The 16,562-nt window shown below is 36.4% G+C and overlaps 2 protein-coding genes across 4 annotated transcripts in view; one reads left to right on the top strand and one right to left on the bottom strand.

Annotated features, from left to right (window-relative positions):
- Positions 1-2,188: 2,188 nt before the first annotated feature.
- zgc:172182 (coiled-coil domain-containing protein 89) lies at positions 2,189-6,355 on the bottom strand. Its single transcript, XM_038301190.1, has 7 exons — positions 6,174-6,355; positions 4,638-5,110; positions 4,222-4,352; positions 4,005-4,141; positions 3,840-3,916; positions 2,399-2,498; positions 2,189-2,333 (listed from the first exon to the last, which is right to left on the bottom strand). The coding sequence occupies exons 1-7, from the start codon at positions 6,177-6,179 to the stop codon at positions 2,247-2,249; spliced, it is 1,011 nt and encodes a 336-aa protein (XP_038157118.1). The 5' UTR covers positions 6,180-6,355; the 3' UTR covers positions 2,189-2,246.
- Positions 6,356-7,398: 1,043 nt separating this feature from the next.
- lrp2a (low density lipoprotein receptor-related protein 2a) overlaps positions 7,399-16,562 on the top strand; it is an 85,129-nt gene continuing 75,965 nt past the window's right edge. Inside the window, exons 1-3 of one of the 3 annotated variants that reach the window (XM_038301205.1) lie at positions 7,399-7,554; positions 14,142-14,249; positions 15,127-15,246. In XM_038301205.1, coding sequence (XP_038157133.1) covers positions 7,485-7,554; positions 14,142-14,249; positions 15,127-15,246 — 298 coding nt within the window. In that variant the 5' untranslated portion in view covers positions 7,399-7,484. The remainder of the gene's footprint in view (positions 7,555-14,141; positions 14,250-15,126; positions 15,247-16,562) is intronic. The other 2 variants (XM_038301206.1, XM_038301204.1) reach the window with 2 other exon arrangements.

Here is a 16,562-nt window from a genome sequence, read left to right on the forward strand (position 1 = left end):
CCAAGACTCCTGCTGTTGCCCCAAGGCAGGGGAACGTCACCAGGGTGGGCGTGTAGGACTAAAAAAACAATGTATATGTTTGCTGAGTAGTGTTTAAATCTTCTTGTTCAGCTGGGTGCAGATGTGCACCTTTACAAAAAAAAAAAAGAAAACCTTTAATGCTGGAAAAATCTGTTTTCATGTTATTTGATTTAAAGTTGGTGATTTGCACACCTTTAGGGTACAGAGCTTGCTTAAACTCTTGGAAAGTACAAACCAATTTTAACTCAGTGATTTGTGTGCCTTTTTAAGGAGAAACCTGAACAGTGTAAGAGCTTTACAGTTGTAAGAAAAATTAAAAATAAAAGATCATAATATTATAAATTCTACCACTTGGAAGGATTTGAAGTTCAGAGGCCATATTGGCAAAGGGACTGGTTTTTATTTCATCATCACTTTGCTTAAGGAAATTGGTTGCATCCAAGGTAAAGACCCAAACATTGTTTGAAATATTAGCAACAGAATGCATAAAACAGGAAATCAGTTTGTTTTTAAGATGAAAAAGTGGATATTTTCCTAAACTAAAGCTCTAAACATACCCAAACTTATCCTTAGAACGATATGAAACAGCTATTTCAGTTCCATCAAAATCCATCTGTCAAATGATGCTAAAGCCTAAATCCACTGATAATTTTTTGTTTAGTTATTTCAGTCTGCATTATATTGAAGGAGTTTTGCAGCAGGAGGTGACAGGCATCCGAAATATTTTCCGCACATAAATTAATGCAACCTGCAGGCGACTTCTTACCCTCCCGACCCTGAAGAATGACCATCTGACCATTTAGTGGTCCGGCTGACCCTTGAGTGATCTCCTCCTGGTGTGTTTAAGATGAACTGAGTCCTGTGCAGACTGGCAGAAAATTCAGGGAGGCTTCTTCAACCCACATTGCTCATGTTGAAGAAGCTTTGTGTTGCAGAGCCCCAGGCAACAAGTGATTAGAGGACACTTTCTGACACAAAGGAATTTTGCACTCTATGGGGGTTTGATGACAGTTTGAACAAAAATAACTTTACATCTTCTCTTCACTGACAGCTGTCCAAAATGTACATTTTGGACATTGTTGAATAATTAAATTAAAGTACTTTTCCTAATTTGTTTGGAATTATTTGATAATTCAGCGGGTGTTTATGAGATTTGAAGACTTTTTTACCTCTGTTACTCTGACAACATCATAAGGGGTAAAAAAATTTTGAGTGTGGGTTGTTGATTGTTGTGCATTACTGACTTCAATCAATCCAAGCCATTTCTCCCATTTTCAACAGTAGCTAAGCAACTTTTACCCCGTGTCCTGACTTGTTTATACAAACCAGGGAACCAAACACTCTGTAAGAAATAATTAGATCTCATTACTTATTTCTTCTTCCATTGTATTTTGGATATTAAACATATAATTACTATTTATCAACCTACAATTTCACAGGATCTGTGAAATGTTTTGTCAGAATTCATGTCTGTTGTTTAACATAATCTAACATAACATGATCTATGATTTTTATAGCTCTTTTTTCTAAATGTTTCATACACTATTAAGCAAGAAAAGTATTGACATCTATCCACGTTGTTTCACTTCTAAAAAAATTACTTTAAAGTTTGTCATTTTTCTGTAACAAAATGTTAAAAAGTTCAAGGTTTGTAATATTTCTGTTTTTTGCTGTTGTTTTTTAGAACTATATTTCATTGCAGGACATTGTTTTGGGGGATTGATGAGCTGTTAAAGAAGCAGGCTGTCTCATTCCCTGCAGACAGCAGAAGTCTCCACAGGCCGTGTAGGAAAATCAGTTCCTCAAAAATAAACAATTGAAGGATTTATAAGCATTCTGACAGGTAACTTGTAGCATCGATGCTAATAAACCCTCCAAACAAAGCAAAAATGATATCTTACAATAGAGGGGTTGCATATCATTACTAGAACAGACCAGGGTTTCTACATGGTGGGAACAACTATAAAAGTAGTTCAAAAGGTTGTGTTTCATGGAGAGGCGGGGAACTTTTGTGATTTGTAAGTTTTCCTGTTTTAGGAACGTCCAAAAATTTATGTTTTAATTTTTAATTTCATTTGTTTTTAATTTAGGTGTAAAAAACTGCTATATTGTTATACAAAAACCCCTTTGTGAGAATGCATTTGTGCACAAAAAGAAGTAAACATTCTTGCTGGAAGGCATCTTTTATTGTTAAAAAAAAACCCACATACAGATGCTGCAAAGACTTAAAAATTGATATGGCAAAGTTTTTGATTCAGCTCCCTCTCCTGTGTCAGCAGATTGGCACTGTATTTCTTGAAAGCATCAAAATCCTGCAAAAATACCACATGTTAAGAACTCAGTTCAACTTCACTCAGTGATTTGTGGTAAAACGAACCTTCTGCAACTCCTGCAACTCAGACGTGGATCTGTCAAGAGCGGCTGTGAGTGACCTCACTCGTCTGTCTGCATTTACTGTTTCTGCCTCTGATGCAAATCTGAGGAAAGTTAAGAAGGAGTTATGTTATCATCTCTGAAATTATAAAATAGTATTTCTGATTTAGTTAAGGGAGGATGGGTATTTAGGGAGAAAGAAAGAGTTGGGGAATTCTGTAAGAATGTATAAAAAAAACAAGGAAAAAACACTATTGGGTAAATATGAATTTGATTAGTTTACTGCAACATGTTTAGTATAACCCTTCCATATTCTAATGCTGTCTTCAGGTTTGTTTTTATTTTTATTTATTAAAAGTTTGCTATTTCATTTCTCACACACACCAGGTGATGTCACTGTTTGAAATGGATCATGGGGATTAGCTGTCAGAGTTCTTTCATAAAACATAAAGAGTAAAATAAAACAAAAGCAGTTTTAAAACGATACGGTCAAGTCTGCTGATCTCACAGTCAGAGGAATGGAGTTCCAGCATTTTTGGAGTCACTGAAGAAAAAGTGCTGTCTTCTTTTGTTTTCAGGTTCGTGCATGGGACAACCAGCAAATCTTGATCACAGGACAGCAGAGCTCTGCTTGGGTTTTCAAGAATGTAATAATTCAGCGATGCAGTCTGGTTTCTGTCCAAGTAGAGCTCTCCAAATCAAGAGTAGTAATATCTCGAAATGTACTCGTAATGAACTGAGAGCCAAAGAAGCTGCATAAACAGTGGAGTCACATGACAAAATGTTGATGATCTGACCAGAAGCAGCATTTCATACAGACTGTGGTTGCTGAGACGTGTGTAATGCATATGGCAATAATTAAGGATTGATAAAAGGACGAAGTTTAACAATGTTTTGTTAATGATGGAAACCAGAAGGAACCAGAGATCTCACCTGATCTCAAGGCTTAATACAGCAGAGGTCATGTCACCAAACGTCCAAGGAAGCTGCTTTATCTTCTAAGTCTCTCTTTCAGGTGCAAAGAAGATGACTTCAGTTTTTTCTTCATTTAAATGAAGAAAACTTTTGGTATTTCAGCCTTTAATTCAGGCATTTTAACAAAATGCAGCTTCAAAAATTTATTTTGTAAAAAAAAGAAATATACATCTGTACACTGACGCTCCACTGCTACAGACCAAGTGTAATCATCACATAGATTCATATATTTTATAAACTGCAAATACTTTTATGCACCAGGAGTTTTTTTTCCTGTTTTATTCTGATCAGAGTCTAAAGAGTCAATACGATCAGCCTAGATATCCTCCATGAGGAGCTCAAAGTGCTGGCCTCCACTCCACCAACTTCCTGACCGAATGATTTCTTTTTTTTTTTGCATTTCAGAACTGTAATAAAATGTTCAATGCTGGTATAAATACTTCTGTTTGAATCATTGGAAGTGCCTTCACCTCTCCTGTGCTTGAACTCTGGCCTTTTCCTCCTCTTTCAATTTTCTTTCCAACTTTTGAATTTGTTCCTGTGTTTCCTGTGTGGAAGATGAAGATGTTTATAAGACGACCAGGTTTTGCAAGTAACAATATTTAATCATGAAAAAACAAAGCCTTTTGAATTACCTGGATTACTTTGCCTCTTTCTCTAGAAATTTCCAACAGTTTGCCTTTTCCTCTGGTTAAAGTCGTTATGGTTTCTGTCATTTCTATTTCCTTTAGCTTGTGTTCTTCTTTGGCTTCTGCAAGTTTATGCTTCAAATCTACTTGTGGAAAAACCTTGTGTGTTTAGAATTATGTTGCTTTTAATTTAAAAATGAAAATGATTATCCACCTTGCCTACCGTTACAGCTCTCCAAAGCTTCTTTGTGCTTTCGTTGTGCATCAATCAACTGTTTCAGTAGCGACTCCTCCTTGGCTTGATGTTGGACTTCTTTTTCTCTGAGTTTTGATTCATATCCAGCTAATATCTCCCTTTAGATTAAAGGAAATGTACATATTAAGGATTACACTAAGAATGTGTTTTTAAATAGTAATCCGCCAGGTATTTATGAAAAATCTGTTTTCTTTCCAAAATAATTGTTATACAAATAATTCTGTTTGTTTAGCTTTAGTGTAGTGCAGGTAAAGAGAATAAAGCATCTTCAATATTTCCTACTCCATTAAATAAAAACAGCACATGTTGCCATTCTGACAGGAAGTAGTTCTTCAATATTTTTTATGAACATGGTACAATAGACATTTTTTCTTTTAAATCACCTGCTTTTCTTTTCATTAAGTGCACATTTCTCTCTCAATAGCTTGTTTTCTTGCACAAGCTTTTCAACCAGCGCCTCTTTATCCTGAAGCTTCTTTGAAAAGAGAGAATCATTTTCCAACTGCAGTCGCCTGTTTTCCACTTGCAGCTTAGCATTTTGATTTTTGTGCTCCTTCATGAAAGAAATGATTCCCTGATTGTTGTCAGCCAGATAAGTGAATCTAGTTGCTAATATCTCGGATTTCTTTCTTTCATTAGCTAGTTCTTTCTGGCTTTGGGCTACTTGGTCTTCAAGGTCAGAGTTCAGTTTCTGCAGGGCTTGGTAGCGCAGAAGTATTTCATCTGCTCTTTTCTTCAGTATGCAGGTCAAAGTAGATTGTTCATCTATCCTGGACTGTAACATCAGTTCCCCTCCTAAGTCTTTGGCAGCGAGGGTTTGTGGACTCTCATTTGGTGATTGAATATTTTCTTCATGCTGTGAACAAATGGAAGAACTGCTGAATTATAAACACGTTAACTCGTTTTCAAAAGAAATGCAGAAATAGGCAACTGAGATCTTTGTTTTTGTATGAAAAATAGCTTAAACTCATTTTGATTTAATTTGAATTTAACTATAAAGATATTTTTTTGGATCTTGCAACATGTTCTCAGTTAAATATTACACAGAACTTTGGCTTTGGTATTTTAACACATGTACTACAATATCATTTGAGTTATTACATGTATGGTTAGTGTGATTGTCCTAATGGAAATAAACAACATACACAGTCTCATGTTGTCTGCAGCCTTTAACAGCATTTACCGTATTACCGGATTGACCTTTACTTTGCTCATTCAATTAACAACAGTTTTCCTGTGGATGAAGAATACAAGCATCCCTACAGGATGATACTCCCACCACCGTGTTATACCATGTCGATGGGTTCAGTCTGTGGCACACTTTTTGCTTTATAAACATAAGAAGGTGCCTTTAGTTGACTTCTAAAGACAGCTGGCTGTACCTGATTGCAGAGCAGAAAAGGTGCATCACAGGTTTACACAGGCAGAAGAAAAAAAGTTAGGAAATTCCAATCTAAATAATAATAAATGAAACATCTTAGGATGCAGTTGCAAATGCACTGTTTGCCTTTGTAAGTACAATAGGCTACAATGGAAAGCAGATTAACCAAATCATAAGTTTAAATAGCAATGATAAAAAAAATAATTAAATTATTCATATATATATATATATATATATATATATATATATATATATATATATATATATATATATATATATATATATATATATATATATATATATATATATATACATAAGATAGTGTTCGAAATTGAATTGAATTTAACGATATTTACAAGTATAGTTATACACAGTTAGGTAAAGTTGTTAAATATCTCATAATCTTAAAAAGATAATTTGACGTCATAAATCAGACAGAAGATAATCGTAGATAGGTGCAGATGTCTAGTTACTAAAGGTTAAAACAACCCAATAAAACTTAGCATTTAAGTTTCAAAGTTTTATTCTTTTTACGTACCTCCATCTCTGTTTCTCATCCTCTTATAATGCGGTTGGTATTTCTCAGTGCTCAATGATGTGTCAACAAATCCATTATCTATCTGCTATGTCATTTTCTTGTATTTTAAGTTGTTCCGTTGCTAATGGCAACCGTTTCCCCCCCATTCTTTGGCACCGCCTGGTGAGGACGCACATTCTGACACAGACACAACAGTTTCAAACGAAGCTTAGAAAACCGGATAACCACAAATACTGCCATCTATCGACAGAATCGAGGTTGCCACAATTTTTTTTGAACAAAACTGTCTCTCAAAACAAGTGTAAGCAGAAATAAATCCATCACTGTTCCTAAAAACCAATAGGAATCTTTAGAGGTCCCGGACCTTCCTAATAAGACTATCAAATATACCTTTATAATTCATTCTGTTCTCTTACCTTTTCAAACTATTAGATAGTTTTCATTCTTACAGGCTATTTCAAACAATATCCTTCTAATTTTAATTTGATACATAGCTTCCACTGTGGACATCATATTGTATAAATTTTATATTTTAACGGTTATCCTTTTCAATACAGATCTCTGTAATTAATAAAAAAAAAAGTAAAACCAGTCAATTATAGGCACTTGATTAGCTTATTTTTTTCCTTTTTCTTGTTAACAAAAAAATGACTTTAAAAATAGTATCTCGTGAGAGCAGGGCTAAAAATATTTTGAGTGTAAATTTTCCACCGTTGTAAATAAGTTTAGGCTTTACGACCAATATTTTGTTGGCCTCACTGTTTTCTACCACAAGATGGCGCCATTGAGCTTTTTAAAAATCCCCAACACTGGTTGGTTTCTCTCAAACTTTCATCCATTGGAATTTGGTCGCATTGATTTGATGTTACATTAATAAATATTGATTTTTGTAATTAATTATTAGAGTAAGCGTTAATTTTGATGTAAAAAATGTATTGGTTTTATTTATCCTCTCTTTAAATGATGTGATCATTCCAGCTCCCCCAGCATGAATATAAAAACCCCGTTAGTTCCCAAGCTTGGGGTAGATTTATAACAACAGCGACGACCCGCTGAGAGTGTAAAATCACTGGCTCTGAGGACAGCTCGGACCTGCGAGGCATTATACAGCTTCCAAGGCCCACAGGGATTTATCCGGTGGGCCGAGGGCTGGGCTGGAGCTGGGAGGGAGAGGAGGAGGGGACGGTGATCCTGGCCCTTTGTGCACGCCCCTTTTCATCAACTAGCGGGCCCCGGGAGACACAGAGGAACTCTACAGCATCCCAGTCCCTGAAGCTCCTCCATCTGCAGCGCGGAGCTGGAAGGGCCAGAATGTGGAGAGCACCGCTGCTTCAAACCTTTTTCCTCTTCTTATTTTCTGTTAGATGGTGCCATGCTGAAGGTAGGCCTTCCAATCTTTTATTCCTCCTACTTTTAGTCTGTGTGCAATGTGCATGTGTGCAGCTGAGTGATTCTCTGAGGAGCTGCAGTTACATGTGACTCACCCTGTGCACTTGTTGCTCATCAGTACAAAGAACAGGAATTCAAGCTGATCAGTTGCCCAACCAAGTATATATATATATATATATATATATATATATATATATATATATATATATATATATATATATATATATATATATATATATATATATATATATATATATATATATATATATATATATACTTTTTTTGTTTAGAGTAAAACTCTTCTAGTTGTAGTATAAAGGTTGAACACAAAGCCTCTCTCAGGGAGATTGAGGAACTTTTGCCTGGGCTTTACTGTTGCTAGGTAGCAGAATAGAGCATGTGACTTAAAGACAATCTGAGGACTGAGAAGCTGCTGGTACAAATCTCTTAATAGTGCAGATTTCCCCTCTGGTCACCTACATTTTGTCCAACAATCTCTACATCTATAAAGTGAGAAAGTACTTAGAAGCAACTTTTTGACAGCCCCCATACTTGTGCATGTTGTGTTTGCAGCACAGCTAGATCCTGCTTCTCAGGTTGTAATCTGCTTTCTTTTTGCTCAACCCTTAGTATGTAAGCTCCTTAGTGTGAATCAAGCAACTAATTACTCTGCAGCTGCTGCAAACTGGAATCATTTCTACAGAGGGAACAGCTCAGAGTTGAGAAGGGTCATTTGTACGACTTGTTTTAATGAAATAACCCATTTTATTTCCTCATAAACATAAAAGAATATGTCAAATGTAAAGAGAAATCTATGCTGGCAGTACTTCCCCTTGTATTTCCTTTGAAAACGGGCAGTTGCTGAACTTGTAAATGGCATTTTTGCTGATGGCAGCTGAAGTTTATAAACGATGACTGAGGTAGAAATAACTGAATATCATTTAGCTTTGTCAGCATGTTCATGGTGATAATTAACTTTAAATTTATTGTAAATGATGAACCGGAGTGTCCCCTAAAGAGCATAACTAGTGTACCCTGGTCAACAAAATGGTGCTTTAACTCAAAGAATTTTTTGTTATTACCTTGTTATACCAGGTATTGTTAGACATACATCTGAAACAAGCAGAATTTTTGGCACTAAATTAGACAAAGTTTTTCCCAATTTTAGGTCATGAAATCCCAGCATAATAAGAGAAAGAATTAATGTATTTATATGGAAAGCGTTTCTTTGAAACTGCTTGACTTGAATATTTTTGGAAGTTTTTTTCCTTTCTACTGTCACCACATGCATGCTTAGTATAACGGTTTACTGCAAACTTAACAACTTGGTGCAATCGACTGTCCTGTGTTGCATTAGCCTTGTTTAAAAGGAGGGATAGCAACCACCCCATGAATCGGCATAGATCTATTAAATAGAGAATCTTATCAGTGAAGGCCTGATAAACGTAATTTGAGCGCGATGTTCTATAACTATCAAACTGGAATCTGTGTAACTGGCTTTAAATTGGTGAACATGATTGGATTCAGTTCACTGTATTTTCTCTGTGTGAATGTTAAAAACTAATTTGAATTCAGAGTCAGCTCAAACTAGGGATCTCCCAATCTGACATTGATGTATAGATAGAAACACCACTTTGATCCCCTTCTGTTCCAATACAGGTAGCTGTACCTGTTGTTGTAGACTATTGTTCTCTGTTTGAGTAACGCCCACCCTTTTCACATACTAGTCACAGTAATCTGCTGAAATTTTGGCCCATTCCCCCTGACAGACTTGGTTTTGCATGATCCAGGATTGTAAGCCACCTCACGCACACACCTTTTAAGTTCTGCCTAATTAAGCATTGATGACTTCTTCCTTACAGAGTGGCCATGTCAACACAGGAGAAATTTCACTCTACATAATGACACTCTCCTTCTAGCTTTAGCCAGAATCTTAACAGCACCCTCATTATTTGTTCTGGGGTTGCATGTTTGAGAGTTATATTTTGGTTGAAAAATTCCCAACCTACCAGGGTCATTGATGTTTGAACATATGATCCATAAGGCATCTAAAAATTAAACCCAAGGATGTCTCAGACCTGTAGATTAACAGCTGTCTTCCCAACATCATGAAATATTTCTTTTTTATGTTCAATTTGATCAAACAAGACGGCAGTAACTTTTATGTGTTGCCTTAGACTGAGATTTCACTAAAATGTTATGAATTAACAGCTGTAAAGCTGGGAATTGTATTTTGATACTGTATAATAAAACACATATTAGAATTAAGCCATCCTGTTCTGAGATCATTCTTTCTTTTTTAATCAATATGATGCTCCCTTTTTCCTCATTGTTTTCATCTTTACCAGAGGTATCCACCTCCCACTGTCATGCAGAGTTTGAATTTATAATAATTGAATTGAGGTTACCAACAAAAATTACATCCATGCAATCCATTACATTTGTACTATTGGAGAAATCAATATTGCAAATATGATTACAGTTTAAAAGAATATCGAGCAATAGAAAGAACTTAACTGAAGATTTTTATTGCCGCATCATCATCTTCTATTTGTTAATCTTGCAGTATAAAAATAAAGTAAAAAAATCAATAAAAAATGTTTTATTCAGACAAAAAATAGCTAATTCTAATTTAATGTGAGAAAGCAATAAAGATGTGTGTTTTTTATAAAGTGTATGTAAATATGTGGTGACAGCTTTGGGTATATAAGATGAGTCGGATTAAATAAACATGTGCTCCTTCCTGCTGTTTTACTACAAGGGGAGGAGGGTACTTTCTCTAATCTCTGCTTGATCCTCTACAGAAATCCCTTATTTTGATAATCGTTCCTGCTCTTGTACCTTCTGGAGCCTGTTATCCTGGCTGTGAGATTGATACTGCTGCTTAATGCTTACGCCGACCTTAATGGCTAATGTGACAGTCTTAAAAGAGATTTCACGCTGCTGGGTTTTTAACCACCCTCTCGTGGTTTTGTTGCTCTTCACATGTTTGGTTTGTAAATGAATTGTTTTTCTTTGCTGATCATTTGCTAGTAAGGTCCCTAAAGCTCCTCCAAAGTGCACCGTAAGAGCATTTTTCTGCATTCATGTGGAAAAATGATAGACCGTGCAACATAATGGTCAGATTTTGCGGTTAAATGTTATAGAACTGCAAGTTAGAGTTTGTCTTCTGCTACTCAGTGTTTTCCTTTGCATTTAAACTCATCCTGGTGTGGCTCATGCATTAATAAAACCCTAGACATGGAGACTTCTTTCCAGTGTGAAAGACTAAAACATTGTGCAACAGAAACATTTTATTAGAAACTGGAATAAATCTCTTCCCACCAACCCTTGTCCACGTTAGTTCAACTTCTAATGCACTTCTGGTTAGCTGTTACTCACTGTCAACAACACCAAAAAGAAGTTGTACAGTTCTTCCTAGTATTGTCGATATTTTGACAACGTAATTCCTGTTGTTTTTATCCTGAGCATTCCTCAGTTCAGACCAAGCCTTGCCTCTATTCTTCTATTTATGCCTCCCTCTTGCTTCCAAGCCCATAGGTTTTTTTTTAACCTGTTTTTGAGTGTACTACTGAGAGCCAAAGTCACTTGTTTGGCATTTGATGGCATTCTGCTGCATCGATTTCCATATGAAACAGGCAGCAGCACTTCGCTTTGACAGCATGGACGGGTCCTGCGTCTACGCTGCCAGCAGCCGTCCTCTTAACTTTTCTACACACATTCAGTCCGAGGTGACGGCTGTGCCTAAACAGGACGGCATTGATTAAAGCTCAAAAACATCTTTTAATTCCCCAATATATGCCTAGAAATGTTTCTTGCACACCAGACCTCTGCTACATTTATGTTTTACCTTAATTATTTGTTCCTTCAAAATTCTGCTGTTGACCTGCAAAACAGTTTTTTTTTTTACTTGAATGGCCTTTGCAATAATAACTCTCCGTCTCATTTGGCACCTTGTTTTACCCCATTGTAATTTCCCCAGAGGGGTCTTGGAGAATTTGGGTAGCTTCATTCTAATGCATGTCTTTGTCGGCCGATTGTAGGAAGTTCTTATCTTCCCTTACAGATTGTGATCTCTCCTGCTGTGCATTTAAGTTGGTAATTAAGGGAAAGGAAAACAGTAAATTAACCAAAAAAAGACCTAGCTTCAAATCATTAACAGTCAGATCAAGAATAAAAAGATTTGCACTTTAGCTTCAACAATATTTATTCACATAAATATTGTTTTAGGTCAGTAGCATTTCTATAACTCCATCCTTTGCTATACTAACTGAGTCAAAGAGAGCCACTTGCAGCTCTGGAAACCTCAGATCCAGCAGATAAAAACGGTGTTTCTAACTCAATATGAGTGAAGCTAAAAGTGCCACAAAATAATTTTTAAATAAAATTGTAAAAAAAAAGTGTTATTTAAATCACTATAAGGGACCTATCAGCTGTGTTTTTTTTTGTGCGCACATAATCTTTTTATCATAAATATACCGGTATATTGTTTTTGTCTTATATAAGGGACATAACAGGGGCCAGGAACACTTCAACTGGGGCATTGGCCCCTGTTAGCCCCCCGTCTAGAACCACCCATCTAACAGGTTTGAATATTAATTTGAATATTAAGAAAAAAGGTCTAAAGTACAAATGCACTGGTTGATGACTCATGATCCCAATTAGACAATTTTAGATTAATGAATCATTGTTATGAAACTTAAAGACAAACATTGTTTCCTGTAAATGTATCCAGACAAAAATAAAAACTCCTGTAAAATGAGCTCTAAACATATCGGAATAAGATAAAGCCAAGGAACAAATGCTTGATGCGTTTGCATTGCATTTAGAAAGTTTAGACATGCTTATAAATAATCAGCAGTACTTAATATCAAATTTTATATCTATTTAAATATATAGAAAAATAAAATTGAAATGACTATAATCAGAATCTGGGGAATGTATAACGGGGAATATTGCAATGAGCCAGAAAAGGCCTGACAGGTGCATGTTTACAAAGGAAGCTGAAACAGTGACTTTTAAAGTTTCAGCTTCCATGTGTTGAATGTGCCACCTTTTGTAGAGGTAATGGTGTGAGGAAACACTGTCTGTATTGAATTGTTTCCAGCAGATTAGTTTCCCCTTGGCATAGCTGCCAGCCTGGGTCTGCATGTATGGCATCTACACACATCTACACACTGCTTCATATGTTCATTTACATTACTTTCGATATAGCTTTTTTTTTTCTTAGATGCTTTTTTAATATCATGTTTTTTTCATATAACTACCCTTTAAAAATTAGCTTTTTATTCAGTAGAAAATATCTCTTGCCTTAGCCAATTTTCATTAAACCCTAGACTACTTGGAAATTTTGGATTAAAGTTGAAACAACAGCCGCAGGAAGCCGCCTATAAGTGTTAAAATGTGGCTAAAAGGAGGTTCAGATTGACTGAGTTAGATTTATTTCAAAGTCTTTATCAAGGGTATATTTAGATGAGACACTGACACAAACTGATTTAGCATATAGTTCTAAAGCAGAAGTCAATGGATGCTTAAGGTCTGGAGGGTTGATGCCAGGGTAAATATCTGATTCCTGAACTGAATGCAGCTTTTTGCTCATTTTACCTGCTTTGATGCTTTTGACGATGCCGAAGCTTCAGGGATCGCTGCCTTGAAACAAGCTTCCCTTTGAAAGCGATCCGAGCAGTTTTATCATTATTGAACCGAGCAGGAGAGGATAATCAATCCAATGAGTTAAATATGCCGCTTATTTTGCTGAGTTTTTTTTTTTTTTTTATAAGAGCAGTTAAGTGTGACGCTGGTTAGGGTGAGCAGAGAAAAAGGCATGCACGTGTTTTACTAGCTTGTAGAGGAGTTTATCTCTCTTCACAGCAATTATACCTGGAATCATCAACTTAGACTTTCAGGAATAAAATACTATTGCAGCTTCACGTATCTTCTTTAATTTATTTAAAATTATGATCCTGATATTTAGCTAATTTAATAGTCAATGTAAACAAAATAAATACATAGATTTCCCTTAATAAATTAAAAACTATTGTCTCTTAGCCTATACATATATATTGCTCCTGCAGAGAATGTGTGTTGGAATGGCTCTGGTACCACCCAGTACCACTATTTACTCTAATTACATCTCAGAACGGACAGGGGCAGCACGCTATATATCAAGATGTCAAAGAGACCATCAAAATTGCACATTCCTCTTTGATTGGGCCTGATGGAGTGCTCTGTCTCTGAACTGTGCCGCCTGAATCAATCTCTCCTGGAAAACATCAGGGAAGCTAGAGCGGTGGTACCTTATCTCAGCAGATGCCACTCTCTGGGAACATCAAAAGAAAGTTGAAGATGAGTGAAGTGAGGTTAGTAGAAGTGTCTGGGGATGGCTGGCACGCTTGTCTCCGAGGTTTGTCGCTGCTGTTAACAGCATACTTAATCAGGGGAAAGCTTCACCTCCTCCCTATATGCGCTTAGACTTAGGAAAAACATCTATTTTTTTCAAGAAGATCATTTATTGATGTAACCAAGTTTAATTAATGCAGGAAAGTAACAGAAATGTAAAGAATCTGTATCTGTGTGCAGGATGTGAATTGGGGCAGTTTCGGTGTGGGACGGGTCGATGTATACCTGGTGAATGGCACTGTGACGGAGCGTCAGATTGCAGCGATGACTCCGATGAACACGACTGCCGTAAGTTAAAGCATACAGTATCTCCATAATATGTGTGGAGAGGATCGAAACATGTAGCTACAAGGCAACTTAGCCATGTTACACCTAAGAGCTTGTTCTATTTCCTCAGATACAAATGTTGTTGAGTGCTACTTCTTATTAGGCTCAAAATCTGGGTGTAGTGATGGACTCAGACCTGAACCTTCAGAGGCATATAGAGACAATTATCATGGAAGAATATTTCCAGGATTAAAAAAGCAATGTCCCAATAAGATCTTAAAGAAGTTATTCAGTCAAAAAGTTAATCAGACAGTGGAATTTGATTCAGAAAGCTGCAGCCAGCATCCTCACTAAGTGGAGCACATCACCCCATTTCTAAAGTCCTTCTACTGGCTCCCACTATTATCTGAATCTCAGATAATAGACTTTAAAATACCTCTGTTAGTCTGTAAATCGGCTAAATATTACAGACTTGTTGTCAGAGGATCATCCATCCAGACCTCCCAAGTCTTCTAGATTAAGTCTGCTCTGTACACCAAGAACCAAACATGACGAAACACTTTAGTTCTTTTGCTCCACTGATCTGGAATGAATCCTCAGACTATTGTTAAATTGCTGAAACCCTAAATTGCTTTAAATCTAGATCAATAACCAGTTTATTTATAGTTTCTTTATGTTCTTTGTTTCGGTTTGTAGCTACGCTTTACTTTTCTTTATTATTTTTTAGTGCAGATTACCTTTTTATGTGTTTTTGTTTCTTATATTTCAATAATGTAAAGCACTTCTGGCATTTCCTGTTGCTGGAATGCACAAATACACAGGCTTCACTCTGATATCTACTTATATGTCTCACTCTGCGGGGGTGAATAATGATGTGTTTGTGTGTGTATTCTGACAGCTCAGGTAACATGTGATGACAGTCATTTCCAGTGCCTGAGTGACGGCGAGTGCATCCCCATTGTATGGCTGTGTGATAATGAGGAGGACTGTGAGGACAGCTCCGATGAGAGGCACTGCCGTGAGTACACTTCAGATCAACAGCAACTTTTGCATAGTTTCTCTCCAAAGATTGTCATTTACCATCCATTATTTGCTATAGATTCAGAATGCAGGCTTTGCTTTTTTCTATTTATTAGGATTTTTTATTTGAAATATTGCACATTTTGCACTGAAAGGAAAGTATTACATGGTTTATAAAACAATTTTAGTGAGAGGGATTGCCTCCAGATGCCACCTGATGAGGTAACAGAAATATCTCAGAGGTTTGTTAAAGAACATACTGTATGATGTCATTTATCGGAACATGTGAAGAAATATCTTCAGTAAGACAAAAGGACACACCAGGTCACCAAGACAAGCAGACAGAAAGCTGTGGAGAAGTGAAAAGCTGAGTGACGTTCTTATACAACTGCATTTCAAGTTTAAACCTCTCCCAGAACAATGTTCAATCTTCAAACCTACAAAAACATGGCATCTGCTGAAACTGTCAGGAGCTGCAAAGATCTACTGCTCTAGTGGGAGAACCTGCTGACTGAAAAACTATTTATGGTGACGTCGTAGATAGGGCCTTAATGAGAAAGTGGCAAGAAGGAAATCTTTCATCTTCCATCTTGGAAAGGCTGCACCATTATTGCTTTGAAACAAGTACTGTCATTCTGGGTCCTTGACAAGATCCTTAGCCCTCAAATGTTCGGAAGACATGGCATAAGTACTTCCAAAAACAGAAAGAGGGACACTTGAGAAGAACAATAAGAAGAACTAATTAAGAGTGTGAACCTGAAGAGCAAACATTTTCAAAATGTCTTGTGGAGCTATTTGGAAAGAGGTGCAGGCGTACAACTAAAACTGAATTCCTTAGCAGCAACAGAAACCCCATGAGATGGACTTTCTTCTAGGTGCATTTTTATTAGAGGCGTCCCAATCCGATAAAGGTATCAGATATGAGTCTGAAATTAAGCAAAAAGCTACCATCAGATTGTATCGGCCTGCATCTAAATGTCCGATATTGGCTTGCAGATAGAAAAACTCTGGGTGTGTTTAAAGTTTCTCTAACCCATTGGCTATTATTACATGGGTTTGTCCTTTTCATACCTTTTTTTGTTGACTATTGTAGATTGTTAGTAATATTAGTTGATCAAATATTTTCTAACTTTCTACAGCCCAAAATACGTAATAAAAGCATGTTTGATTCAGGCTAATATTGTTTCGGGTCAACTTGTTCTATACTTCAAGCTATAATATTTGAATTGTATCTAAAATGAAAAAAAAAGTTTTTTATCTTATGGATCAGTAAAACAGAAACAATCTGTTGCAAACTGCATGACGTTGCTTGGG

Source organism: Cyprinodon tularosa, unplaced genomic scaffold (assembly GCF_016077235.1).
Source record: "Cyprinodon tularosa strain WSP-4 unplaced genomic scaffold, ASM1607723v1 ctg463, whole genome shotgun sequence".
NCBI lineage: Eukaryota > Metazoa > Chordata > Actinopteri > Cyprinodontiformes > Cyprinodontidae > Cyprinodon > Cyprinodon tularosa.